General features: G+C 34.3%; 1 protein-coding gene and 1 non-coding gene across 2 annotated transcripts in view; one reads left to right on the plus strand and one right to left on the minus strand.

Moving 5' to 3' along the window:
* Window positions 1–26502, minus strand: part of LRRC27 (leucine rich repeat containing 27) — a 58995-nt gene that overhangs the window by 13000 nt on the left and 19493 nt on the right. The window contains exons 6-8 of the mRNA XM_015813968.2: window positions 18092–18332; window positions 15547–15678; window positions 14033–14132 (exon numbers count right to left, since the gene is read on the minus strand). Of these exons, the coding sequence (XP_015669454.1) occupies window positions 14033–14132; window positions 15547–15678; window positions 18092–18332 (473 nt within the window). The remainder of the gene's footprint in view (window positions 1–14032; window positions 14133–15546; window positions 15679–18091; window positions 18333–26502) is intronic.
* On the plus strand, window positions 1696–1799 carry LOC114922420. Its single transcript, XR_003810404.1, has one exon. It is a non-coding gene; the product is annotated as a U6 spliceosomal RNA (small nuclear RNA).

Genomic DNA, 26502 nt, shown 5'->3' on the forward strand with positions numbered 1-26502 from the left:
TACATCCATGTTTCTTATCCTTCTCTGTCTGTGACTATATCTTCTACATGTGGCTTATTTAATACATATTTTACCAAAAACAAACCCTAATTTCAGCCCGTTACAAATGTAGGTCTGAAATCTAATAGCAAAAATTAGCATTGCCAGCAACTGGCAATGAGCAACTATTACCAGATGTCCTCAAAATCATATCAGGGACTGTTCCCCCCCCCATTTTAAACTATTAGCCCAGTCAGAACTTCAGCTAAGACAGGATCTATCATAGATAGAGCATATTATGTTTAACAATAGAAAGGTAGTCTCAGAAATTCACTGGATGGCTTTCAGGTATTCTTTATGACAGTTAAATGCGAAGAAAACTGCTGAGATTCATTTAATCATGATGGGATATAAAAGAGAGAGAGAGAGAGAGAAGTGAAGGACATGCTCATCATTCTGAAAAGAGTATACGGTATTAATGGTGTTCAAAAATCATACTCTTCAGGGATATGCCAATCACTGCTTCATTTATCACATAAATTAAAATCATGCAAGAACGGAAACAAGCTCCTTGGAGCACTGAATCAATGCAACTAATTGACCTTGAAATTTTACTGTAGAGCAAAACATTTCAAAAACAATCATTTGTTAAGAATGCCAATTAATAAAATCCACTCTTCTATTAAAACCAGTCTTTATGATTTGATCCCAAATTGTGTGTAAATTAAAGATGATTGGATCTCTTGGATGGATCACTGATAATAACAATAATAAAGTTGGAAGGGACCCTGGAGGTCATCTAGTCCAACCCCCTGCTCAGGCAGGAAACCCTATACCATTTCAGACAAATGGTTGTCCAGTCTCTTCTTAAAAACTTCCAATGTTGGAGCATTCCCAACTTCTGGAGGCAGGTTGTTCCACTGATTGTTTTCACTGTCAGGAAGTTTCTCCTCAGTTCTAGGTTGCTTCTCTCCTTGATTAGTTTCCATCCGTTGCTTCTTGTCCTGCCTTCAGGCGCTTTGGAAAATAGCTTGACTCCCTCTTCTTTGTGGCAGCCCTTGAGATATTGGAATACTGCTATCATATCCCCCCTCATCCTTCTCTTAATTAAACTAGACATGTTTAATTAAGACATGATATGGGGAGTGCGTAGATTTCATGTTCCTGTCTTTTGAGTTTCTACTTAATTCAGAAGACAATTTCTGTAACTTCCTCAATAGATCCCATTTCAAGTTGTGTGAAAACTGTTCCAGATGAGTAGTCTTTTCTGAATCCTCTTACAAAGAGTGTCAGTTTTAATGAAATGACATTTGTCAATGCTCTCCTTTCTAAAACCTAAAGTTAATTATATCCAATTTCTGATGCAATTTTTCTGAATTGCATAGCATCTTTGACAGCTGCATGACATAAATAAGCATGCATGGAGAGCAGTATGATGGCTTGTCTGAGTGACATCCCTGCATGCGGCTGTGAAAAGATGGCATGCTCCCCTGGAATTTGCTCTGAAAGCTGTTGCCTTGGGAAACAACTCATGGTCCACACTTTGGGGGCTGAATTGCTAATAACATTCATGAATTATGAGATATCACAATGTAAAATCAGTTTGAAGCTTATAAAATGCCTATTGTATTTTATTTGTTTATTAAATTATACCTGCCACTATACATGGAATCTTGGCTATTAACCAGAGATGTATGGGAATCAACAGTATAATAAGTGCTTGCTTCAGCAACACATAAACTAAAACTGAAACGATACAGAGATTAATGTTGCCCTTGCACAAGAATGGCATGCAAATTCATGCAGCATTCCATAATTTTTTTCCCAGGATGCATAGGACAAATTAATATCTTCCTGCTACAACATACAGTTTTGCCAGATTTTGCGGGGCAGCAATTAAAATCCGTGAGATGTGATGATGTGTGCCTCAAACCAGCCTGAATATTTGACTTGTTAGCTAAGAATGTTTTGTATTATGATACATTTAGTTAGCCATATATTAACTCTTGTTAGTTTATATTTACTTAATATTTTTATCCCATTTAGTAGGTTTTTAAGATTTTGTTTTTATATATATATATATATATATATATATTAGGTTTTTAAAATGTTTTTTATCTTTGTGTATTTTACATTGTTTAGTTTTTAAAATTGTTTGAACTTTACCCTTCTTATGCTGGTCTATGATCATAATAAAGATTTCATGGATTGATAGTACAATAAAAAAACTACAAGAAAAATACAAAAAAACACTCAAAATATAAAGTTAAAAATTGCAAAATGAAATAAAAGATCAATAATAATAATAATAATAATAATAATAATAATAATAATAATAATAATAATAATAATAATAATAAAAAATAGCATTTTTAAAAAATCCTTTTCAGGCCCTCTAAAACAATTCAAATGTAAAAGCTTATAGAAAGCCAATAAGATAATAGGCATTATTAGCAATATGAGGAACTATAGGCAGCTGCCTGCCTTTCCTTTTACCTAGTAGATTGCTCAGCCTTAAAATAAGTAATTAAACTAAAAATAAACTATCTAGAAGCCATTACTGGCAAAAAATAAGAGAATTCTATAAACTGCAGTTATAAACACAAACAGCAAACAAACAAAACCCCTCATTTCCAGAATTTCCTTTTATTCTAATGACTCTATTCTTATGAAAATATATCAGTAGGAAGTCTAATCATTTCTACAAGAAGAAAAACTAATGGTAATTCTCGGTATTAGAAGGAAAAGGATTATCAAAAGTGGAAGAAGGCTAATGATGCCAAAGGACAGAACGAATCCAGGCTCCCAGAACCTAATCTCTATCTCATTATCTATCTGCTGAGCCCTGTTGTTGCTTTTAAAATCAGACAATAGCCCACCTAGTGTGGTCATCTTTACAGAGAAGAGATCTGCACTTCAAAGCACTCTCTGTCTGAAGAACGTGTCAATTCACTGGATTAAAAAAAAAAATCTTTTAAAGTTGATACAAAGCAAGGGGATTTAGAAAACCAGGCCTATTCTATTGCTAAGGGATCATCCAAACTAAGCAGTTATATATTTCATCCGTTAACATACTTCTCCTTATTGCAAAATTTATTACATATCTATTTATTCATTTTGTTCTAAATTCACACGCATGTATACCAATTGGCCCACATACATTTTCTATAATTTATTGTCCTTTTTAATTTGGGGGAGAGGAATGACCCCGTGTGGAAGAGGGGCAGCCTGCTTTTACCCTGTACTTGACTTTCTAATAGTAGATATCCAAGAAGCAGATTTCCCTTTATTTGGGTTAGCCATTTTATTGTGCCTAGTGGTAAAGATACTACTTTCATATTACATCTTACCCTTTGTAATACAACATTTAGAACATGAGCTGGGGGTAAGGGATAACCACAAGGCACATAGCTAACCAATGTATTTGTTTATATAATGTCACAATAATGAAGTAGAAAATTCAGATAGGACACTGACCTCCGAATAATTTCTAAAGTCCTTGCTCTTCCTAATTTGCTGTAAATCAGCTCACTGTTTCCAAAACAGCCTTAAAGATAATGTCAATGACATTCCATTTAGAATCCAGCCTTTATCAGTTCTTATCAGATCACGACTCTTCAAAATATTCGTGTTTATTTTTAGGATAAAAATGATAGGACAACATTTCAGCAAGAAAATCCTCTCATGTAAATAAGTAAAGAAATTTGAATTTTGTTTACAGCTTTGTATATGCTTTCAGTCCTAGCATGCTGGAAAGGTCTACCTGTTTTAATAAAATGGTAAACGTTAAACAGTCTTTTTATGGCTGTTAGAAAACATTTGAAATGAACAGTATAAACACATCTGCTTTTGTGTTTTCACTGCCTTAAATGAGACTGGAACATGAAGGTCTTTTTCATGCTAACTAAAATAAGGTGAAACCTGCCTGCATGTTAACTACGGTCTGATACTTTTCCATGTACCAATAGAAGAGTATGTCTGGAGTTCAGGGATGAATTGTGCCGCCCTTGGTGCTCAATGAACTTGGTTGCTTTCTTGCAGATGTTTCCTGACCAGACCTTGACAAAAAAACCAACCTTAGAAAGCACCAAGGTCTCCAAACTTTTCATGTCTTCCCAGTAATAGTTACACAATAAGTATCATACAAAAATGCATTACTTGGATAAACTTCCCACGTATATGTGTGTGAGATATTGGAAAGGGTTTTGAGAGGGTATATAACTCAAACAAGACTATATGCACTTTTGCAGAAGAAACAGCAGGAATATCCCAAAGAATCAGGTCACCGAGTTTATTACAGATTCCACACCTTGGCCAATTTCAGGCATATTCAATATGAGTTACATAAATAAACATGAACATATAAAAGTAACTTTTGTTGATCCAATATTTTGGATCACAACTCCCAGAATTTGCAGCCAAGACAGCTAGAAGACACTAGGTTGGAGACGATTGACAAAAGGATCAAAAGTCAATCTTTTTTATTCTTTCCAAAGCAATAGAATGTTGGAAAGAAACTATGTGAGGGGGTTCAGAATTGTGAAAACAGGATAGATCTCCTGAAACAGGAATAAATTTGCAATGATGGTAGAAACAAACACAAGAAAATAATTGTTCAAATATGATCTGGGTTATACTAAGGGCTTCAAGTGAAAACATTCAGAAAAAAAATTCCCCAGTACATTCCATAGGAATGTTTCTTATAGAAACATTCTTATGTTCAGAATGTTGTTGATTGTGCCATTCTAAGCTGTCTTCCTTCTTTTCCCTGGTTATGTGACCTAAGGTAGCATGGATATAATTCCCCCTATGCATGTTGATTTTAGGGTGCTTAACTGCATTAAACTTTTCAAAAAGTAAACCAGTTGTGCAGGGATGGTGGGGTGTGTATACAATGTCTGAGGCAGAGTTTCAGAAATATCTACAGCACCATTCCTTTTATCTCCTTTCCAAATAAACATTTCAAAGTTGTTCGCTTATCTGAGATGCTGATTGTATTCTCCATAGAGATTACTAGATTGCTCAATAAATATTAGATTCCCTGAATTTACTCATTAAACTTGGAATAATCAAAAACTCAAGCATAGCCCAGAAATTTTCATAGTCCATCAAGACCAATGGTCAATCTGGGAGGCATCTACTGTCTAAGGAAGCTACCAATTTGCAACTCTACAGGGTTTCTGCAACAAGTTGTGAGGTTTTGAATTCCAATGGATAAGTGCTGACATCCTTAAGGCAGATAGTCTTTCTACATCCTCACAATCAAACAGCTACAATTATTAGGGCTGTGTGGTTGATTGGGAGGCAAAAAGATGCGATGGACTGGTTGGGGATATCAGTGCAATCTATCTGCAACTTCGTAAACAAATGAAATACCTTTTTGCGAAAGAAATAGGGAAGGTAACCAACTGGAGGCATTATGTCTTTCAGTTAGTTTGTAGCTTTCTTTCAAGTGAGTCTCTGTTCTGACCCTGGAGGAATCTTAAATGAGTCAGTTGAACCTTGAGGCTTAACAGCTGTATTGATGCAACATATTAAGCTTGGCTAGTTTAACGTTAGCGGGTTTTTAATTTTTCAGGTAGTGTGTTTAACTGGTTTATGATGCAATATTTTGAGAAAACCCAGAAGATGGATTACTTCAGTATCCAAGTCAGATGTTGTAAATACCACTAATGAATGACTATTTATAAATAGATTCTAATTCTGGATTTTGCAAGGAAATGTCATACCTTTTAGAGAATAAGTTGTTCTTCAACATTTCCCTCCCATTAGTTGTTGTAATGAAAGTTTTTAACAGTAAAAACAATGGAACTTGGCTAGAAGAGAGTGGCATCTTTTCTGGAAACTAATCTAAAAACTTTTTAGGCAGTTCCCTCTCCTCCCTACGAACTAAACAGTAACATTTTTGTTTAGGAAAGCTTCTTCCACACAAGGCTTTTATTGTGCAATTGCCCTGCTACATGCAAGGAATTTAACCAGTGCAAGATGGGGTCCAGATGTTACCATTTTCCATTTGTAACTCCAAAGTTTCTTCTGTAATGTTGCTTACTAGAAAATAATTCAGTTGCAATAAAAAGGCAGTCTGATTCCACAATGTCTTATGATTGGTAGCATTAAAAACTGCTTGTTTGGAAGCATTTTTACAACAGCTTAGTCATGCTTTCAATAAATGCTACATAATGGACAATAGACAAGCACAGGTAAAAATTGCACTGTAATTCCAGAAAGTATGATATTGATTCTGCTGACAGCAATTCGGCTAGAGGTATCCCATTCTTATTACTGGCAACAAGAAACTTTAGTTAATTTGGCTATGTCATTGTTCCAAGTGTTAAGAACCATTCGTTATCACGATATAACCTTTTCCTTTGATACATTTATTGCCAAACATGCATGTCTTTTTTAGATGAATCTCAAGATAAATTGAAGCAATTTGGAGAGGCACCTGCTATTTGTAAAATTATACTTTGTTCCAGTTTTTATTTTGGTTCCAGAATTTGGTGAATTGAACTTTGCCACATTTAGAGAATAAATACATAATATTATCAGTTTTTCATTAAGGTATGGCAAGATAAAGCTACAGCAAAACAGATATAGATTATGCAAGAAGAGAGCATTGGGGGGCTGAACCAATGAAGCAATGATGAGTTACTTCACAATGATTAATACATAAAAAGGATTACTATTAGTCAGTTGTCTAACCCACAGGAATAATGTAAGGCAATTGCTTGGTTCAGGTATTTAGATTTGGAATGCCCAGTATGTAAGCCCTTCAGATAGTGAATCCCTCTTCTCTCAATCCCTGTCACCTTAATAGCATTTCTTGGGGAGGAATTTTTGCACTGAGTATAAACACCTACAGCAGAAAAACCTTTGCATGCATAAACCAGAAATCATTTCAGTAATGCCGGGGGTGGGGGTGGGGTGGGGGTGGGAGGGATCATTTGTTTGTCTGTTGAACAATTTAGATATTGGAAGCCTAAAATGGTGCTAAGGCAGGATAACATTCAAGTTTGTATGATCTATTTGGTTCCTAAACTCCGAAATCCACCAATCAGTCAGTTGCAAAAGAGAATCACAGGCAAACAATCACTGCTCCCTCTCCAAAGGTGGAGGAATTTGGATAATATTTTCTAGTTGCATTCCAAAATGGATGCCATGGGAGGCTTGATAAGTCACAGGCCTTGGGGTTGTTCTCTCTACTATACTAGAACACTCTCTATCATCTTATTTTACTTTTGTTTTTTTAGAGTTTTTCTACTTCCAAACCCTTCTTCTCAGAAGAGGCGGAATCATGATCTTATTAGGGTGGACAAAACTGTGAAATGAAAATTGTGGATGGATCCAGGAAGCCTCATTAATCAGAAACCAAGGTCAGGAAAATAGACTATGTATCTTAAGTGTACAATCAGAAGTGAGGAAGGCAGAACCAACCAGAGTCCTGGAAAGATATAAAAGGTCCACCTGTGGGAAACTTGGGTTTTCAGAGGAATCATCACTAAAGAGCCATTGAATCTGGATTCCTTCCCCCTCATTACTTTATTTTTTTCTGTAACCGTCAAATTTTTGGTTAGATTAGTCAAATAACTAATGATTGCACCAAGTGAGTAAAGATGTTTCACTTAAAGATATAAGAACAATCCTTATGAAAAGAAAATCACTTAAAAGATTTTTGCCTAGCTCCCTATGATTTTTTTTCATACTACAAATAAAAAACATGAATTTATTTTTGATTTTATGTTTTTCCCCATTCTGCAGATCTTTAGAGTTGCAGAGAATAGGTTGTAAAAGTCTCTGAAAAAAGTGCAAATTAAGATAGAGTTTCTTCACAGTTCAGACTGTCCTTATTCTATAGATTGGTAAAAGCCATGAGATGTGAAAATCCCAGCTCTTAAATGCTTTGAGTAAGATTCATTTCTGCCCACAAATGGTCATGATTTGGCATGCTTGACCTAGAAGTCATAAAAACTATTTTAAAAATCAAGCAGCTGATGAGTTACCAAATCCTAAATTTGTAGCTGAAAATGATGCATATAATCACATTTTTTCCAGTTTGTTAATCTTCCATTTTAAAAACCATAGTATTGTACAGAAAATTGGGTTAAGAAAATTTCCCTTCAATGCACAACTCCTCCATTTTTTACTTTTTGAGAAAGCATAGGACACTTATTTGGAGCCCAAATAAATTTTTGGAAATAAAAATAAGGTTGAAATTTGGAGATTTGGTTTACTTCTCTTTAACTAAAAAAATTAAAACACACAATTGGGGTAAGGAATGTAGTGAGCTTCTACAGGGTTAGGGTTAGGGTTAGGGTTAGTAACAGTTACTGTCCATACTGTAGTCATAAGGGTTAAGGTTAGGATTTAATAGCAAAAGTGAGTTTCCAAATTTCACCTTGTTCTACCTTTGCTCTCGATTTCTTTCTAAGTTGCCAAATTAGGGAGGAAAGGTTTTTAGTATTATATCTTTACTGAGCTTTTTAAAGAAAAACATGAAGGCCCACAGAAAGAGGGAGAAAAGGAAAAAAAGAGGCAAAAAGATAAAGCACAAAGCAAATAAGCAGGGAATTTACACGCATTGGAGATTAATTAAAATTTCCAGTATTTCACTGATTCATTTTAAATATACTACACTATTTTAAAAGCCACAAATCATTATTAAAATCAATGTAATATGTAAATAATAACAGCAGCTGTAAATAATAACAGCTGTATCATATATACAGCTAATTTAGTGTACTTCGTAGGAATGTAAAGTTTAGTAATGTTTTATATAAAAATTAACAGACTGGAAAGGAAATTTGAGATTTTAAAATTAGTTCATTCTATTATAAATCATTTTGTAATTGAATTATATCCGTGTGGCTCCCATTTTGATGGCCTTTCAAAAAGCCTTAAAGACTTGTATGTTTTTTCTCTTAGTCCTTGGGTAAAGGTGGTTGGGGCCTAGTTGGATTTCTTTAAAGGTTGAGGTATTGATAGCCAAACTCAAAATTGGCTCTTAATCTTTATTACTTTTTAAAAAAACATTGTATTGTATTTTCTATTTTGCTTGGTTTTAATGTACATCACCAGAGTCTGTTTGGAGTCGGTGCCTAAACTGAATGCATGAAATTCATTTTCCAAAATGGTTGAGCTTCACATTGTCATCAAATATTAAAAAAATGATTACATTTCTAGCAATATTTAGACAATAATCTGTCAATTTTAGCTATCAGTACTAGAAAAATATACCAGTGGTAAAACATACCAATTTTCTCTAACTCTACTATTTGTTGTGAACTGAATGCTTTTCTTGCATTAAAATTCCCATTGTTGCACATCAATTGCATTTAAATTCTCTATCTTAATCATACAATCTTTAACATGTTCAGTTTCTGAGTTACATATTCATCAGCAATTTATAAGCAAGACCTGGCAAATGCTGAAAAAAATATAAGGTTTTCAGATTCAGTCAGATCTCTAATTGTTCCCTCTCCTTTTTACAGTTCTTTTAAAGCTATAGTGTTATTTGAAGATATTGAAACTGGTCAGGTGGTTTTGTATATTTGCCTTATTATTAATGACATTTTGATGTACCGTATATATGACTTGTTGTCTTTCTACTGAACAAAATTCTTCATACTTTTATCTTCTTGAAAAAACAACAACAGGGCAAGAGTTTGGAAAGCTTCTTATATTTATTCCCAACTTTAATACATTGTTTATTATTGTACATAATACAAATAATCTTATAACTGTTCATTCCTGTTTGTATCAATCTAAAGATAATTTGTCCATCTGGGAGTCCGGTTCCCTCAAAGAAGGTAATACAACCACAGAGTGATAATATTCAATATGTAATCCAAATTAAATAGCTATCCTGATAATACAGTTTGAAGGTCAGGGCTGCCAGATTGTCTTGGTCTTCCAAGATCTGCAGTTTCTTACATTTAATCCTCAATCTTTTATTAGGCCATGTACAATTTGTTACTTGTCTCTGCCAGTCATTCAATAGCTTGTTTCTATGTTTTTCTCTGAGGAAAAAGATTTTTAAGTAGTCACTGTTAAGGCCATTTAGAGTCAGAAAGGATAGCTAATTTATTGCAAACCATACAGAGACCTACCAATAAATAATAGCTTTTTCTCATAAACTGTGAGGATTACAAAGATATGGTGTGCTTTGCAGTGACAAAAAGCATGAAACACTCACTGTGCCTATGCATGCCTCTATGTGTATATATTTGAATTTATCTTCCCACCAAGCCTTTCAGATAAATGAATTCAGTGGTTTGACACAGCAATCGATCAAGGGTTAAGTCTCCTTCAGAAGTTTGATTCCTTATGTTGTCATGAACAAGGTCGGGTTGTTTTCTTAATGCAGAAGTGATTTGCTATTGTTTCTTCTAAGATTTTTTTCAATTTACCAAACTACAGCCTAGGAATCCTTACTGATCTCTCATCCTTAAGATTAGCTAGGATGTTGCCCTGCTTTTTTTTTAATCAGACAAAGTCAGCCAGGTACTATACAACCAAGACAATCATTTTAAAACTTATCCAATAAGATTTAGCAATGCTATACCAAGAAGCACTTTCTTCTGCCCTACTTGTACCACAGAATTTGCCACCCTTTACCTACAAATCATGTTTAGAACCACCCTATAATTAACTGACAGAACAGAAATAGAGGAAACACAGTCATATTTGTACCTTTCTGATTTGCATTCTAATCAACTTGATGTTTAAGCCTGTAGCCCAGTGTTTCTCAACCTTGACAATTTTAAGGCATGTGGACTTCAACTCCCAGAATTCCACAGCCAGCAATGCTGGCTGTGGAATTCTGGGAGTTGAAGTCCACATGCCTTAAAATTGTCAAGGTTGAGAAACACTGCTAGCCTCACTGCAACTGAATACTATGGGTTTGTAGCGCCCTCTTGTGTTTCCTACATATTTCATTCAGGGAGAAACTAGGAAATAATTTTCAAATATCCTAAAGAACATACAAAATATTCAAATTCGTGTCATTATAAAAAACTAAATCTGGTGTAAATATTAACAATTTTTAATCATTCCCTGCCTTGCTTTATTGGACAGTCCTCTTATTTTTAAAAGTAAAATGTGAAGATCGAAGACATAAGGATTTAGTATCTCAACCAATTCTTTCATTGAGCTCTAGAATCTACTCTAGAGATGAATGAATGAATGATCTATTATCAGCCAAATTGCGCCATTCTTCTTCCTATGGTCTCTACAGCGAGAACTTGAAAATTGGACTTTCATTGAACTGGGAAGCAGAAGAAACTCTTTCCTCCACATCAACATCCTTAATTAGAGGGGGTTTGTACATTGTGTTAAACCATAATACAAGTTATTAGGTTTTGACTTATCAAGTTGGGTGAGTTCAACACAATTGTTTACTGTAAGACTTATGGCATTATGTGTATCTAAGTGCAGCTTAGTTGACAAGTTATGAATAAGCAAGCCATAGTTGAGCATGAAGTCTAAACCGTTCTGATGGATGGCTAAGAAAGGGATGTTAAATTACCTGTCTAAAAGCACTATCACAAACAAACAATTGTGATTAATAACCCCCCCCTTTTTTTTTAGAAAAGTCTACGCTTGCATAGTTTTTCATTTTAACTTCACTTAAATAGCTTCATTTAAATAATGAATGCTCAGTTACTGGTACTTGGGGAAAAAATAGTGTACTGCAAAAAAAAAAGTTAAAATAAAATCAATGAAATGATCTAATGGCCCAGTCCCATGCCTTAAACTATTTAAAAAAATAAAAATGAAAGAGAGATACATGCCATTCTTTTGAGTCTAGAAGCATGACTCACATATCCAGCTCTACCTGTCCCAATGACTGGTTGTTTTGTTAACCAGTGGCATCACCTAATTACATTGGTAAAGCTAAACGGAGTTGGACCATATTGTTATTTGTGAAGTCCTTGGTGATCTCTGAGCTTGGTTGTTTGCTTGCAGACATTTTATTACCTAACTAGGTAACATCATCAGTGTTAATGTTCCATGGGGAGCAAACCTAACAGGCATTAAAACTGATGATATTACCTAGTTGGGTAACGAAACATTTCAAAGCAAGCAACTAAGCTCAGAGACAACAAGGATTCCACATTTCAACCCTGAGCTACATATATTCTCTTCTACTAAAACTTTGTTCTGTGATTTTCAGGTGGTCATCTATCCAAGTAACAAAGTTCTAGTAGAAGAGAATATATGTAGCTCAGGGCCGAACTGTGGAATCCTTGATATCTCTGAGCTTAATTGCTTGCTTGCAGATGTTTCATTACCCAACTAGGTAACATCATCAGTGTTAATGACTGTTAGTCATTCAACGTCAATATTGTTGTTGTCAAAGACAACTTCATGGTCCATCCACATGATCACCCAGGAGTAGAGGAAGACTTTACTTCTTTAAATGAGGGAGTTGCTCTATTTACAGGGTTACAAAACAAAGAGTTTCTCTCTTGGGACCATGATGACAGATTTTTCTCTCTGGATTAACTATAACATCCAGCCTACATTTACTTCAATTTGGCAGAAGCAAAATCTCAGGAGACATCCATCAACAATCCTATTTTAAATTAAAGCCCTTCTGTTTCAACGCCTCCAAACAGCTTGGGCAGCCACAGCTTTTGAATAGCTATGTGCAGGATGTTTTGACACCTACAGCACACATGGGTTCTTGTTGCACAGTGAAGAGCTGATGTAAGTATTTACTTACATTTGCACATGCTTCCGCCAAAGTTCTGGGGTTGTGTAGTAATAATTTAAAATAAAATTGAAGAAAATGTTTGCTGTTTAGGTTAATTTATCGGGGACGTATCTACACAGGACACCTTGGTGGAGAGGGCTAAGCAAGAAAAACAAGTAGTCAAGTTCTAGATCTAGGATGCTATGGTACTCATGTAAATCTGTTAAGTATCTTAACTGGCAAAGTAGCTGGCTGCCCTGAGTCACATTTTGTGAGTTAGGCATTCATATAAGTATGATAGACAGACAGACAGACAGACAGATTAACTCAGATAGAAAAAAAGAGGCAGCAGGATCTGAAAATGTATTTTGTGCTGTTATAAGTGCCTTAGCTCCTGTAGGCCATTCCATATCTGTTCTACTGTTCCATATTTTATTATTAAACTAATATGTTAGAACCAGAAAAACAAGACTATTTTTTTCAGCTTTGATTTTAAACATGTGTATTCTGAACATGTGCACTTTCACATTTTAACATATATAAAAACATTTAAAATTCTATTTTTCTGAGAAAAAGTCACTAACTTTTCAAATACAAATAATATAATACCTATAATACCTATAAGTATATATTGGATTAACATATTGCCCTTATCAGAGGCTGATGTTTACCACTGCCTCCATCACCTGCTTTTCTCTGAGTGTGTGTGTCCTTGATGGAAACTCTTGTTATGGATCTCAAGATCTAACCTAACTGAACTTTTGGCACCAGTCAGCCCAAGAGGCTCTAAAACAAGATCTATCAAATTAAACTGATCCATATATTTTCACAGAAATAGAAATTATTCATTCTTGAGGCAACGACTCAATAGATTAAGGACAGAAAGATAGCTAGGACCTTGAAGAGATTATTAGGGTATCTGAGATGCCTTAATCCCTGAGAACTTTGCAAAAATCCTAATTTTTATCCTTTCAGCTATTTATATATTCTCAAGTTATTCTCGATATCTAACCATCAAAATCAAGAACACATCTTTTCCATTTTCTACATGAAAACCAAATCAGATGACCAGCTATCCTACAACCGACAATTGTTTACATAATTAAGGAAGTATAATTTAAACAAGGGGCTATAGTTGGTCTAGAATGGTCTGGCACATTTCATAGGATTAATGAGTGTCCTTCTAATCTGGGTCACCAGAGGTCTTCTCCTAGATATGTAATTCAGCTATGGGGAAATAACGGCAATGAAATACAGTACAAAGCATTTAGCTCAATGGTACAGAGAACCCCAATTATCAGTATTTCATTATAAGAACCGACATGTTTTTGCACAACAAAATCATATGCTGATACATACCATTGTATTTCCTTTTTGGGGTGAATATGTGTACAAGATTCCTTTCTTTTCTCTTATCTTCCTGGCCTGTTTTCTCCATTTCTGAAGAACTTCTTTATCTCTTCAAAAAGATTTTAAAAGTATTTAACATTTCACTAGTAAGCCACGTAGTCAATATTGGAACTAACTTTCCAAAAAAACACCAAACTTTAAAAATCATACTGGATTTTTATTCTTGTGCAAGCAAAGTGTGCATAATATTTTTGTAGATGAACAATCATAATAAAAAACCCCAATGATTCTATTTCTAGACTAGCTGTACCCAGCCATGCGTTGCTGTGGCTCAGTCTGGTAAAAGCGTGTGTTGCTTTTACGTCCAACAGATGGCGCTGTTTTTCCAAAAAAGCATGTTTTTACCTGTCACAGGTGTGACATCTATATAATATAGGTATATAAAAACATGTGCGTATTCGAATGCAACGTTGTGTGAAAATTTCAAAACAATCGGTGAAGAACTTTTGGAGATTTAAGATTTTGAACAAACGAACATTTACATTTTTATTTATATAGATACTATATAATACAGGCTGTGTATATACAGGCTGTGTATATACATGGACATTCATATAAATATGGATTTAAGAGCAGCTTGAGGTTATTCACACAACAGAAATGGTTAAATCTCTCTTATTCAAGCTTCAGTGGTGTTCGAAGAAGCCAGGTGCTTCCTGGCAATCACAAAAATAGTGAGATTAAGCACATATCTGGTTTAAACTCTCAAAACTGGATATGAAACATGAAAGCAAAAATGTCAGTCTATGTAAGTCTAATATTTTCTTGTGCATTCAAAGTCAGGATGAATTTAGTTAAAATTCTTCAACTGTGGGAAAGATGCTGGACTAAGGTTATAGGAATATTGCTCAGAGACTGTGGTGAGAAACAGTAGATATAGAAGTATTACTGTCTACACCTCAGCTATCCTTTCTTAAATGAGTATGATCTTAACCTGGAAATTTGGTTCAAAAGTTTGTTTAACATGCTAGTTTTTCACTGACCCTGTTATGCACACTGTGAAAATGCAGGCTTGGAGTAATAGGGAAAAAAGTAACAGTATGAAGGAACTGATTGAATATGGCAGTGAAAAATAGGAGGTGCATAACAATCTCTCTTCTGTTTCCTGCTTTCCTGCACTAAAAATAATCCTCTTCTTTACTTATTTAAAATCATGAATCTGATCCTGTTATCTGTGCCATAAATCTTGCACTCTGCAAGCAGCAAAAAGCAAATAAAAGCTGGATGGATAAAATAGTAATATATTCATTTTAAAATAAAAAAAAAACCAGTTTGTTTTTCTGTCAAGTAGTAACATCTTCTATATTAGGGCTTTCATATCTAGGCTGTAAAAATTCTGATGGTTGTCAGAATATAGGAAAAAAAACCTCTGCCATCTAGTGGTCTTCTAGATTTCTAAAACCCATATTTAATAGACTTATTTAGACTAATAATATATTGTTGAAAATAATTATAATACTTACTTTCTCCGCTGTTCAATTAAAGCTTGTTTTTCCCTCATTTCTTTTAATGCTGCCAATCTGCACTCCTCTGCCATCTTACTTTGGATTATGAAATCGTATGATGAAGCCGCAGGAAACAGATTCTTTTTATCCCTTTGAAATAGACTTGTTAAATTCAGTCAATTATATTTGTCATCAAAATCTATACAGAACAATACAGTAGTTGAACAAAAAATCTCTATAATCATTTCTACTATCTTCAGGCTTTTTTAAAAAAAGTTTACTTCAGAATTTCACAAAACAGTGACTTGAGGGATATATCACTCCCATAATCTTTTTTCTGTTTGGTTTGGTTTTGATTTAATTCACATTTGTTCCTTGCATTTCCCCCCCAGAAATTTAAGGTCATACAGTAAATAGTGATTGTGCTAAATTGCATGATTGTGTTAAATTGAAATAAACTGTATATGCAATATAAATATTAAAACAATGAAACTGGTTTGAGCATAATTTGGGGGTTTATTTGTTCTTTGGGTAATTTACTCTTAAACATCTGTTTTTTGCCTAAATTTTTATAAACTATATCCAGACTGAGGAAAAGCTTACAAAATTAAAAAAGCATGCAGGTTCAATCCAACTAAGGTTAGCCATTATTTTATGGGGGAATTCTTCACTGGCTTCAGAGGGACTGAATCATGACTAACCTTGGGCCCAAACCATCTTTCATGGAACATTTAGAACGGAATTGTTGTGTTTTTATTGGAATTAAGAATTAGATTTTTATGAAAATAGTAGAAAATACAGGAAGGCATTAGGAAGTGGTATTGATGAGTTCTTCAATGTCTTCAAACTTAACATGGAAATTCTTTAATTCATATTAGATCTTAGGTATTGTACATGCTCATTTATTCAAAAAATATGTATTCCATTTCTTAATATACTGATCCTATAACACAAAATATTACATCATATCTCCCACCTCCTTCTCTGAAGAAAAATCAGTTGCTATGTTCTATCTGCTCTAGCCATCAAATTCAATGATGTCCAAATCACAATTTTAGGTTAGCTCTGTTGCATTTTTTTTTAAACAGAAGATTGCATGCTTCAACCAAGGGGATGTCATTTCCCATTTGCTTGGAGAAAAGAGTGAGGTAACTGAAATCATAAGATCTCATAACATTTATAAGGTTGTTTTTGGATTTGTTTAGATTTAAATGCCAAAGCAAGGACTTAGAAAATTACTCTATTTTCAGCATTTTCAAAAAATACTTTATATATGAGATATGAGCTTCTATTGAAAAATTAGTTGCAAACTTCTATCCTTATTAGAGTCATGTTTCAAAACCAGCATTAGCATCTAGTAGCTATCTAAATGAAAGACTTTATAATGGGAATCACTTTGAGAAAATTAATTGTCCAAGTACATCTTAAGGGCTTCATTTGTTCCTGGCTTTAGATTCCAATTAACATGTTCTATGTCACTTTAAAAACTATATGATTTATTATCATGTACACTTTTATAGTTCATGGTCCACTAAAGCTTATTATGAGAAAATATATTTGTGAGTCTTTAAGAAGCAGCACTCCACTTATTTCATTAGCTTTGCTGCAAAACACTGATAGGGACACTAATCTGGAACCATCTGTTATTATAAATTCTAGGTGATAATTGACCATTTCTTTAATCTTATTTGGATTTAACTCTACCTTTAAAATATACTGCTGATTGGTTATATTTGTTGTGGAAAATTATTGCTTCTGAAAATGATTGTTAACTATGTGAAATTGTACAGGCAATGTTAATTGGCCCTTTGCTTTACCTAAATGCAGGTAGTCCTTGACTTACCATTACAATGGAGTCTGGAATTGAAGTCATAAGTCAATGTGTTTATAAGATAAGGAAGCACATGGCTAGACTCAATTTTACAACTGTTCTTATGCTGGTCATAAAATAAGTCACCATGGTTGAAGCAAACCATGTGGTTGTTGAATGAATCCATTTTCCTGGATATACATTTTTTGCTGGAAACTTGCAAGAAGCTTTGCAAATTGTGGTCACATGACCACGAAACACTGTAACTGGTCCTGTTTCTGCCCAGAATTTCCCACCAATTCCTGTTACTCATATAGTTGTTCATATAGATGCATGGCCATCTATTTCTTGAGCCATTTATAAGGATTATCACTAGAAGCATTGGCAGAAGCATTGCATCAAGGTATTAAAAATCTCTGAAAAAGCAGCAAGAACTCACCTGCAAATAATTTTAATGGTTGATTCAGAGTAGGAATGTTGATACTGGAAGATTATTACCCTTTTTAAATTATTTTTTTCTACAGTGATTACAATAATATATAATGGTTATGGAAATTTTAAAATTCTATTATTGCTATTGTGGCTTTAAAAACAAAAGCTTCTAAATTCCCCTTGAGTTTTCTATATGTCTACTATTTATCATGCATTTTTGGAATTTAACATAGTGCAGTAATATATAATTTACATTAGAATGCAAACTGTGAGTTTCCATAAAGAATATAAAAACACAAGCTGGCTTATATATTTTATTACCTTGATGAAAGTATAGATGATTTACGAGAGAGGCTTTCCTTTGTTCTGGTTCTCCTTAATGTAGGCATGGATTCATTGGTTACTATTTTGTCTTCAGGATACTCCTGTCTTTCATCTTGGATAAGTTCATCCCTTAGCTTCTTAAATCGTATCATTTCCTCCTCATTAGGCCATCCGTCTGACAAATCCAAACTGGATTTCATGAGGTCTGCCAAATTTAATTTTTCAACAGGAGGCATTTCTATTGAAATAAAAAAGGTTGCTTTACACTCATCTATGGAACCAATTGTGAACGGAAAATAGCAAGAAAGTTATTTTTTGTTCCTTTTGATTTAGAAATACATGTTTGCAATCCTTCCCTTTATTGTAATGCAATAATCATCAAAAAAAAGGAAACAGAAACATCACTAAACCCTCAGTTCAGTAGTGCAGTAGTGCAGAGAATGAAAATAAAATAAAATAATCAATCATTTTGATTTACACACCAGCAAGGTTATGATACAAATGTGCTCAGAATCCCTATATTACCCCAGTGAAAAAAACCTGAATTGTCAGAGTTTGATGTTTTTCCTTCACTTTTCATAGGAAAAAAAATGTAAACATTTTTAAACAAATCAAAACTAAACTAAAAGAAGCCAAACCTCAAAGCCATTATTCCTGACCAGTTCTTTTATGTCACTGGATAACATCTTATCTTTGACTGCTCCCCAAAATATTAAATATTAAAAAATTAACCTCTAAGTAGTGACAGTTTATTTACCCCCACTTTAAAATCTAGTGGTCCAATTTGCCCTTTTATGCTTCTAGTAATTATATTAATGAAACAATGGAATTCTCAAAAAAACCTCTTATTCTACTTCTTAAAATTAGGACTGCTCTATTGCTCTGCATCCCATAAATCTGGATTACAACTAATAAGGTAGATATGATTTCTAATGTTCTTCTCTCCTTAGATTTCAGAATCTGTTGGGAATCCAGGAGAAGGCCCTACATATCTACAGCATCTTATCTAACCTTAAGATCGATTTCAAATACTACCGTATTATTAGCAAATATGATATCTTCTGCTATAGTTGGAGTAAGGATTATACGCCAAAAGAATTTTAAATTCTGTTGAAACATATTATGGTATATTCTTCTTATGCAGGTGGTTCTCAACTTACGACCACAATTGAGCCCAAAATTTCTGTTGCTAAGCAAGACGGTTGCTAAGCGAGCTTTGCCCTTTACAACCTTTCTTGCCACAGTTGTTAAGCGAATCACTGCAGATGTTAAATTAGTAACACGGTAGTTAAGTGAATCTGGCTTCCCCATTGACTTTACTTGCCAATAGGTCGCAAAAGGGGGAGGGTCACATGAACCCGGGATTCTGTAACCGTCATAAATATGACTCAGTTGCCAAGAATCTGAATTTTTATCACTTGACCATGGGAAATGCTGCAACTGTTCTAAGTGTGAAAAACGGTCGTAAGTCACTTTTTTCAGTGTTGTTGTAACTTTGAATAGTCACTAAATGAACTGTTGAGGACTACCTATATGTTACACAGCTAATTTGATTTGATACAAAAGACAATCCCTATTACACTTTTTTGAAGTGTCCATAAAAATGCTACAATGGGGAATCTTTTCTATCAGTCGCATACTTTTGTTAATATAAGGGCCCTGGCAAGAAATCCTGATGTGTGTTTTGTTGAGGATTTTCTTGAGGATTAATGCCTGGGTAACTAACCGAAGCTAGAAAACTGATGCAGAGTGCTATTCTATGCCCATTTTGAATCCCCAGTGTACTTTATTGGCTAACTGACCAAATGTGCTTTACTCTCCTGTGTCCTTGGATGATCTTGGGTTTACAGATACAAAAACCAAGTTGATACACTATTTCTGTCCTATGTAACTTGTTGCACAGCAAGTCAATACAATGTAGCCGAGGCAACCTCAGCTCTATTGAATCTCTGTTTTGAGTGGCATTTAATATCTTAGTTTTGGTTTATGTTATAAAATACTTCTAAATCTAAATTGAAGCCATACACCCAGCAAATACTGAATTGCATGCAATGTGCTTGCTATAAGTTGTTTGTGGGGTCTAGTTATGGCATTATAGGTAATCCTCGACTTACAACCATTCAGGTAGCAAACTTTTGAAGTTACAACGGCATTGAGAAAAGGGACTTAAAACCAGTACTTGCCCTTAGGATTGTCACATCACCACAATCACATCATCGAAATTCAGGTGCTTGACAACACCATGTATTTACGGTACTTGAGTGTCCGGGGGTTATGTGATTGTCATTTGCTAGCTTCCCAGCTGGCCTCCTCCAATAAGCAAAATCAATGGGGGAAGCTGGGTTGGCTTAACAACCACATGATTCACTTAACAAGTACAGTGATTTGCTTAACAACCTTGGCCAAAAAAAGGGTAATAAAATTGGGTGTGGCTCACTTAACTACCTTGCTTAGCAAAGGAAATTCTTGTCCCACTTGTGGTCACAAACTGAGGCCTATCGATAATATTCTTTTACAGATAGACTCAACAAAATACTTTATATGGAAAATAAAAACTAGGTAGAGCTGGCAATTATGAAATAGCTTCATCTTTTCAGGGATGCATAGCTTCTTCCAAATCTTCCTTTAGTCACTTGACTCTCAGATAAGTAGATTGGAGCTTTTTATAAAATAATGTCTATTTAATTTCACAAACTTGGGATCTCCCTGACTCGGAGAAAACATATATTTTCCTTAAATGCTGTACTAATTAATAAATCATATAACCCATATGAAGAAACACTGGACTACAATTTGGATTCTACAAAATGCATATAAGGCACACAGCAAATTCCCCATGTAGTTTGGGAATAGATTGAAACACATATGTTTCTGCTATATTAGCCCTTATATACATAAACTTTATATACATAAACATGCATTCATCCAAAAACAGGAATCTGAAACTGGGCTCAAAAGCCATCTGGACTATGAACAAAGCCTGTTAGGAGATATCTATAGGATATATAATAAGAAATTATAGCCCTATAGCTCTGATTGGCAATTTCTGGCATTAGGGTATTAGAAAAGGTTTAGAAAGAAACAGTCATACAGTAGATCTTAAAGACTATGCTAACTGCGCTATTCTGTGCCTTTCTGGCAGTGATTAAAGATAAGATTTGCTATAGTTTGCACTTTCTGGAGCAATAAGCTTATTATTTTACTTACCCTTAAAATGCAAATGCTATACTGTGTGCATGAGTGTGCACACGTTTGTGCCTTCAAGTAACTTTTTGACTCCTGGCAACGGCCTGGACAAGTCACTGCAGTTTTTTTGGCAAGGTTTTTTGGATATGTTTCTTTTTCTTTTTTCTTTTGATATGGTTTGCCGTTGCTTTCTTCTTAGGCCTAAGAGACTCACTGGCCCAAAATCACCTAGCTGACTTTGTGTCTAAGATGGAACTAGAACTCACAGACTCCCAGTTTCTAGCCTAACACCATAACCTTAATTTTACATGCATGATTATACCCTGTTATGTCCAATGGAAATTTCTGGAGCGACATGTATAAACATAAGAAACTGCTGTGAACAATTAACAGAAGGAAAAACAAAAGCCTGAAAAAATATGCATCAAATAAAAGGTCAACATACTCAGCAGAGCTAGTGAATGCCTGAAGATATCACCTAAAACATTTGGCCTGAAGTTAATTTTTTCCTTCTTACAGTATAAAATGGCTTAAGGCTGGAAGTACTCATGCATTGATTTCACTCTAGTTCACTCTAATTAGTCTGCTGGGTAATTTTTATTCATTTATGAGTATCTGTTCATATACAAGGTAAAATAAGAATTTGACCTTACATAGCCCCTATTCTTTATAGTGTTTGTGACTTTGGTCTTTAATAGCCCCCTTTACTGAATTAGCTGTTCCCAGCATATTTCCAAATTTTCTTTTGGGGTAAAATTTCATTACATTTAGGAAATATTACAATGTTTTTCCCCCTAGCAATCCTCCCATATTTTCCCACTATTACTGCAGGTGTTTTTTCTTCATACAAAAAAAATTAAGAAGGAAAAGATGGGAAAACTTTGATTGGTAGTATTGGAAATGTTGCTTCTGAAATAGTCTAGGTAATTTATGCAAAAGGTTGGCAATCAGCATTTCCCATTTTCTCAGTTGCTTTGAAGTTAGGAAAAGTAACGCTGGAAGAGATGTCCAGTATCTGTGCCATTTTCCTAATCTAAATTCAAAGCTAAATAAATTATCACAGCAAAAAAATCATGTATATCAAATAAAACAATTAGTCAATCAAAGAATTCTACTGAGTATTTGAAGGTACAATTTATTTTTATACAAATAGCTGTGCTTATGTTTTATGAACATATAGCCATCAAGTACAAGATTTTCAGAAATACAACAGTTTTGAAAACAAATGTTACAAAAGATTACTATTACAGCATGTTAATAATACCTAACTATTTCTTTACATTCTGATATTTGACAAAATAAGTTAAGATAGTAATAAATATTATAAACCTCTATAATATACATTAGGCAAAAAAGCTGAAAATTATACATTTTTAAAACTAGTGAATAACTTTTCCTTATTTTCACAGCATTTTCAAAGCTCCAGTTTCCAAAAATGATATTTTTGGTGGCAAAAAGCATATATAATAGTATATTACTATTTTTGCTCTACAGCTCTAGAGTCATGGCATAAATATTTAGTATTATGTGTTTTAAATAAAAAAAACCAAATCCAACAGCAACCAAAAAGAATTCAGCAAAGAATATTCAGAACGCTAGTTTGAGCATTCATTTCAATCCATTCTAATGTTTCCCATATCAAACACATTTGTTTAAGTGCTGTAAGTTTAAGAGGCAATTCTATATAGTTAGATTGGCAAATAGATTAGTCAGAGTTATTAGCATTACATTGCCATATAGTACTACTGCTAAACCATATTTGATATTGCAATCTGGTATAAACTGTTTTAAAAGTGTGCTATATGAAGCACAACAGTAAGTATTAAATCAAGCCAAAATGGTTGTTATGCTTTCTGCTAATCTTTTTGTTGGTGTTATTCTACAATAGGCAACATGACACACAAAATACGGCATATTTCACATTGAACATTTTTTAAAAGAAATGATCTTTAAACAGGTATTTCTTATGTGCTTCTGACTTGGAAAAAGAATCACATATATCAGTTATGTACATCTTAATAAGCTGAACACTATTTAAACTTAATTAAAAATAAGATATTTTCTTAAGTGCTACCTTTACTGGGCACACTACTGATTCTTCGAGCGCTTCTGGGTTTAAACCGAATTAAATCTATAAATCACAAAATTAAAAAATAATTATGTCATTTGTGAAAATTGAATTGTCAGGGATCTAAAAATATTTGAAACCACAGGGGTTAAATTATTACTAATTCTGATCCAGTAACAGAGATCCAGTACTGTTTTTACCTCTTGGGAAGGAACGTCAGTATTTTGAGTCCAGGGATTTTAGTTCTTTTTACTATGATAGAGGAAGATTGTTAGTCCAACAAAATAAACAGCATCCAGATTTGTAGGGAAAAAAATATATAAAAGAAGGAATTAAAGACTATTTGAAATAAACTAGTTAAAAGCAGAGCACTCCATCAAACTAGAAATACTACAATATACAAAATATTTTTGTACTACACATACTATTTCTGTAGGAATGTAATATTATATTTTGATTACAGATATACTATGATTTCTCCAAGAAATTATTTGTTTAGTTGGGGTAAGGCAAGACATTTTGGGACAATATCCAGCAAATGGCTTTTTAACTGCACAAAATGCATCTGAATAGTCTTCAAGAGCTAATCAATAATGTTATTATTGGATCTGCTATGTATTTATATATATGTAATGGACAATATTTTCCCACACTGAACTGATTTAGGCATTATACTGTAGCCAGGTTATTTATTTTTATTCCACCTTTATTAGTTTTATAAATATCTCAAGGTGGTGAACATACTACTAATACTCCCTCTTCCCCCAATTTTCATGACAACAATCCTGTGAGGTAAGTTGGGCTAAGAGAGTGTGATTGGCCCAAAGTCACCCAGCCAGCTTTCATGCCTAAAGCAGAACTAGAATTCACAAGTTTCCTGATTTCTAGCCTGATGCCTTAACCTCTAGACCAGGGGGGTCAAACTGCCGGCCCATGGGCCGGATGGGTCATGGCGAAACCGCGCTCACCCCATTGCCGGTAATGGAAAAAAAGTCGCAATACGTTGCGACACGTCACATGAGTTTGCGAGTTTGACACCCCTGCTTAGACCAAATTGGCACGTCACTATTATGATTGTTAGCTATCAAGGCTGTCAACTGATAGCTCCTTTAGCCTTCTTCATATTCCAATTTCACTACTCATTTTCTAGTCCCAAATGGGCAAAACATTCATTAACCACTTAATTAGCTTAATTTTATATTCTGGTTTTCAGGTAAGGGTTTACTATAACTTTCTTTACTTAGATGCAATGGAAAATTTTATTGTTTCAAGTTTAGGAGGGAATTGGAGCTTGAAAAAATGAGCTTGTGATACAGCCATGTAGTCTAAATCATAGTTTCTAGGAGAATACTTGAACTAAACCCCTATATGATCTAGATTAAAAAATACAGTATATTCAAAAGAGTAGTATCAAAATGATGTTGCCTTCCAATTCTAGTGCTCTACTAAACTCACTAAAGAGGCTCATCTGTTTCCACAAAGCGTTGAAAGCTTTCCTACGATCAGGCGGTCTGTCACATTTTTTCTTGTATTCTCTAACAATGGCCTTTGCTTCTTGTTCTAGCGGAGAAGGCAAGTCTGTGAAATACAGAATGTCAAGGTACATGCGCATGTTACAACTACGCTGACATGGGATGATCTGGTACAAATTTTTTACGAACATCCTCCTTTGAAGATCAATAAAACACCAAAGAGGCACGTGGAAAGTTGTGTAAAGTACATGCTTTTTTTTTTAAAGGACAGTATGTTTATTATGCAGGTTTATTTAGAACACACCTATATTTTTTAAAGAATAGAATTACTGATGCTCTAAAGTAAGATCACTATAATGTAAAGACCAGTTTATTTCTTTTCCATATAAACTTCAAAAGATACAGAAACATTACATTATTTGTAAAAATCTGTATGAGTTTCATGAATAGCAGAATATATTCTCTCTATCTCAAATGTAAATACCACACAGAAGCATGGGATGAATATATAAAATAATCAATTGTCATGGTGTCCAATGCAAAAAAAATATATCAGAGTATAATGGTCCATATTAAAAATGGTGGATATGGCATAGTATTAGAGGATACATATTTTTGTGTCCTTTATGGTTGTGCTGGAATAAGTCCTTTGTATACTGTTGTCTGTAATTAAGCTATGCATGGAAAGGATAACGGAATGTGCTTGCTAAATTCATTCCATGACATTCTTGCTGTCTTATACATGTAGAGGGCAGATAAAAAGTTAATTTGTTTATAAAGACTTACCCTAAGATTACAAAGCCCTGGATAATTAGAGTTTTAGAATTTTGGGGATAGTCAGCAAGCAGCATAGAGCAGAGGTCCCCAACCTTTTGAGCACCAGGGACCAGTTCTGTGGACAGAGGTCTTTCTGCAGACCAGAGGGGGCGGGGTTTCATGTACTGTCTGCATCCCGCAGATGGGGCTTTGCTTGTTTGCGCGGACCGGTTTCTGGCATGCCGTGGCCTGGTGCCGGTCCACGGACTGGAGATTGGGGACCCCTGGCATAGAAACTGTAGTATGTACAGTATTCTTCAAATACTGTATAGAGGAATACTATCAGGGAGAAAATGTCTGCTGCCCCTACTTGACTGGCAGTTCCAACCAATTCCCCCAATTCTCATTAACATCTAGATGCACATTTGGTACACAAAGTATTAGGCAACAGAATGTAGATGCCCTACTAATGTTACATTCAAAAGGATTTACTATACCTATTTATCCAAATACATGTAAGTACAGATCTTTAAAGATCTCATGATAGATTACAATTATTCTTCTTATTCACTGTTGCTTCAGAAAGTTATGGACTGGAGGGGTTAAGCACTATTTTTCTCTCTGGATGCATCTACTGTTTTGCTTTCACCTACTTCCAAAAATCAAATTATTACACTGTTTTCATGATAGATTCACCTTTTTTTCTTATGTAATAAAAAAAAAGCCTTTAGTCATTTATTGAGAGTTTAACCAAGAATTCAGGTTGCGTGAAACCTAAACCCAAACCATGAACCAATAAAATAAATTAATTCTAAATATTAGGCAGGCTATTGCAATATTGTCTTGATTACTTTATAGACAACACTCTAAATATTTGACCCTGAATTAACTTTTTTTTTAAAAAAAAAAAATCCTCACTTTGTACT

The sequence above is a fragment of the Protobothrops mucrosquamatus genome, unplaced genomic scaffold (genome assembly GCF_001527695.2).
Source record: "Protobothrops mucrosquamatus isolate PMUCROS unplaced genomic scaffold, P.Mucros_1.0 scaffold209, whole genome shotgun sequence".
NCBI classification, from domain to species: Eukaryota; Metazoa; Chordata; class Lepidosauria; order Squamata; family Viperidae; genus Protobothrops; species Protobothrops mucrosquamatus.